The sequence below is a fragment of the Lepisma saccharinum genome, chromosome 11 (assembly GCF_977018435.1).
Source record: "Lepisma saccharinum chromosome 11, izLepSacc3.1, whole genome shotgun sequence".
NCBI lineage: Eukaryota > Metazoa > Arthropoda > Insecta > Zygentoma > Lepismatidae > Lepisma > Lepisma saccharinum.
The window spans coordinates 19993446-19997496 of NC_139239.1; the positions used below are offsets into that span (position 1 = coordinate 19993446).

The window sequence follows — 4051 nt, forward strand, 5'->3', positions numbered from 1 at the left end:
GGGCCGGCCTCCGTGGCATCCCTTCTAGTCACTAATATTCTATATACCTATTTCTTGAGATTATTGACTCGCGATCTCGACTAGTTTCTGTGTTGGAATTAAGAACATGGTGTGTTCCTTCCATATGTTTTATGTAATTTATAATTCGTCATTGTAGTCGTAATTAATCTTAAGAGGCAGAAATTTGACTTTAAATACAATACTTCCAGAGGGGGAAGTGAGATCTTTCGTGAAAGACAGTATATCACAGCAGAAGCGTGTTAACTCCCGGCGTGTTCAAAAGCTTCCAAGTATTGCCGGAAGATGACGCGCCTGTACATGGAACCTGCAATCTGCAGTTCTGCGAGCGTCAACTGGCATTGATTTTCTGAAACTCAGTGACGAAGAAGCGCTGAATCAGATTGCATGTGGAAAGGATATAGTTGGAAGCAAATACATGTTATTTTGTGAGATCTGAGTTCATTTTTTACTCCTCTCGCATGCTTTTTATTTCAACCTTCTGTTTCTTGGCAATGTTTAAGCAACCTGCAAGTTAGGTTAATCATGGTCTACTTTTTCCGTTTATAAATAAATAAAAAAACAAGTTACTTCAGCGTTTTATTAAAAAAAATGCAACAACTGTTGAAGTTTTATAGTGACTAAAATAACCTATTTTTGCTTGTAAGAACCTATTGTAAGTTTATGCACCTAAAACCTTTTATCTTAGGCCTCTATTTTTTTAGGTTTCTGAGGATTTCTATATCACTCAGAGGTACTTGCTCTGTTTGGTGACGAAAAATTCAATGAATAATTTGTTTGAAACACACTCTCTGTCGATGTCCCTCCTCCATCAAGTCCATGGCGTGTTTTCAAATCTCAAATCAAAGTAAAATGTCTGGCACTACTGTTGCCGTTGTATTGGGAAGCCATATTTCACAGTTCGAGCACCAAAAATATGTTGAGAAAAATTTAATAAAATATAATAGATTACATGGAATTTTGAAAAGTGACGTTGGAAAATATAATAGATTAAATGAAATTTTGAAGAGATTTTTTAAAAACTGAGAAAATAAATTAAAATTAGATAGGCTACCATAACAAAATTTTAAAACCGGCTCTTCTATGTGGACTCCTCGCCAACATGATGAAACTATACAGTATATAACATTGTTATTCGTACACAGAATTTCGGAGGGAAAAATGTCATATCTACTAGTAAATATAATCATTTTCATATGTACCTGGAAATTAATGTTAATGAAGGTTTCACCAACTAATGTCAATAAAAATGTATGTTCAAAGTGTATAAACAGAGCATATAATTTGTGTGAAATGAGAAAAACACGCTGTTTCATGCAACATTGCTATTCGTACAGGCAAGAGTTTCTATCTTCCTCGCATACAGCGCCACCGCTATTCGGGTGATTTCGTGCAGTTTCGTAACAAGTTTGAACATGCAGGCACGCTCCCCGTCAAGCGGAATGCTGGCGTAGGTATTGTTTTAGGCCTATCGTCTATCTATCAGCGTGTTCGAAATGGGTAAGGTGAAGGAACTTAGTTCCGATCTGAAGGATGTTATTATAAATTTGGCTCTTAGAGGTTATTCGTTAAGAAAAATTGGACAAACAGTTAATAAATCACACTCCACAGTTCAATACAAAGTAAACAAATTTAGAGAGGAAGGTTCAACACAGAATGTGCCGAGAAAACCAAAAGAGAGACGGTTGAATAAACGTAATTAACGCTTTATTTTAAAAAGAGTGCGAGGAAACCCCCGACTAAGTGTTCCTCAGTTACGACCGTTAGTATAAAATGTTGCTGGCAAGATGATGTCCGATCAAACTGTCCGACGTGCCTTGTGGAAGCATGGATATCATGGCAGAATACCACGAAAGAGGCCGTTTGTAAATAACGTGAATCGCAGGAATAGACTTTCATTCGCGAAAGAGCACATCCACAAGGACCAGGAATTTTGGGATAATGTCATATGGTCAGCCGAGTCCAAGATTAATATATACGTGTCAGATGGGATAAATAGGGTGCATATGTCTATTTGAACATATTGAAGAACAATGTAAAGCAGAGTGCCCAAAAAATGGACATGCCGCCTATCTACAGATTCCAACAAGACAATGACAGTAAGCATAAGGCGCGAGTTAACATGAATTGGCTTATATGGAATGTGCCCAAACTACTACAAACAGCAGCTCAAAGTCCAGACTTAAATCCCATTGAGCATTTATGGGCAATTTTGAAGAGGCGAGTCCATAAAGCAGGCGTCAAGTCCAAACAAGAGTTGAAAACTGTTGTGCAAGCCGAGTGGAATAAAATAAGCTCTGAAACATGTCGGAAACTGGTTAATTCTATGAAGAACAGGTGTCAAGCAGTAACTAAATCCAAAGGATACGCATCAAAGTCAAAGTATTAGAACTGTCAGTCAATTTGCTTTGAATATACTTTTTTCTTTTATATTATGAAGTGTACAAATAGAGAAGTTGTACAAAAATGGTATGTTTCTCTATCAGTTTAATTTAATTTATTATTGTCATTGGCTATACAGAATTTGAGTAAGATTTTATGTTCCTAATGGTATTTGTTATTGAATTGTAAAGAAACAATTTCAAAAGAGTGCATTTCCTTTCACATATTAAAGCATTTTCTTTGAAAATCCGTGTGTACGAATACGAATGTTACATACTGTAATAAATTGTTCACAAATGAGATTTTTGAGGTATTTAAGTGAAGTACTTTCATTACTGAAATATGTAGAGTGAAGAACTGAGTTGAACTGTACTGTTACTTTAACATTTATTTTAGAAGAGTTCAAAAGAAGCATAAGCCAGGAAACAGACGTTAACTGGAAGGATGAAAGAACCATTATTTCTTAAACGAGTGGAAATTTTTTCACACTAAAAATGTGTGGTTTAATAAGATTCAATACAGTGCGTTCGTTTTGGCTCGGGGCCGACATGACGCAGATGCAGGCATTTTCGATCAGTAACGTCCCGCTTATTTTTAAGCACATATCTTTAGCATGCAAACAATTATATTTATATTGCATAACAAGTACTAACCTGTATATAGGATATAAACAGTCATGCCATAAACTCGAAAAGTTAATCCTATTAATGGAGAAACAAACTATTGGTCAAATAAGACAAAACGTTCTCTGATGCTTTATTCGTGAAGAAATTACATCAGAAACGTCACTGTGGACCACTGTTTATTTTTGTTCATTGTGATGTCGATCCATTCAGCAAACGCGAAATATAAATTATACGAATTTACTTCATCAATGATTTATTGAGAAATCTCATGCGTGTATACATAGCATTATGACAACTTCTACTTGCACAGTGCTATTTTCAACAGGTTACAAGGAAGATTCAAACCCAGGCGTGCATTACAGGACGACTGTCCAGTTTTAAAGATGACTTCTTTGACGAAAATACGCCTGGCTGTCCCGCTATTCTTACTTCCTGGTCTCCTCTCGATTTAGGAGATTGTGACGTGGACGAATCCAGATCTTCAACTTTTATATCTGCAGATTTCTTATCCAGAGGCCAGTAGTGCCCTCCCTAAAAAAAATGCAATAATGTTTTCACTCATCTTAATAGTATGTTGAATATTACGAGTTTACAAGCGTTTTCAATAATTAAATGTTGATAATTTATACAAATCTATTTGAAACTATAAACAAATTCGAACCCTTTGAGAAAGTATAATAAATTTGCATAAAATTAAAATAGAAATTAAAAGCATATCATATTGAGATCGTGCACGTATTTCCAATAACTTTAAATTATTCTATGGATATTAATTTGTGAAATTTGTAGTGGAATCTTTACTTTGTTTATCTTCATGTAAAAGTATTATGAAGTCGTACATGTTATTTGTCATTTTTCTAATTTTTTTGTGAATAACTATTGTGTGACAACAACGTTATCAAGTCATTACTTAATGTATTAAATGCAAAGTATCAATCCCATGGTCAATCATCTATTTTAACTATTAAATATGTCTGATTTATAATATACGTTTAAAGACTACAGAATCTGTGATATGAATTGAC

At 34.8% G+C, this 4051-nt stretch overlaps 1 protein-coding gene across 1 annotated transcript in view; it reads right to left on the reverse strand.

Moving 5' to 3' along the window:
• Positions 1-3278: 3278 nt before the first annotated feature.
• Positions 3279-4051, reverse strand: part of LOC145994963 (uncharacterized) — a 21412-nt gene continuing 20639 nt past the window's right edge. The window contains exon 5 of the mRNA XM_083131495.1: positions 3279-3557. Coding sequence (XP_082987621.1) covers positions 3366-3557 — 192 coding nt within the window. The 3' untranslated portion in view covers positions 3279-3365. The remainder of the gene's footprint in view (positions 3558-4051) is intronic.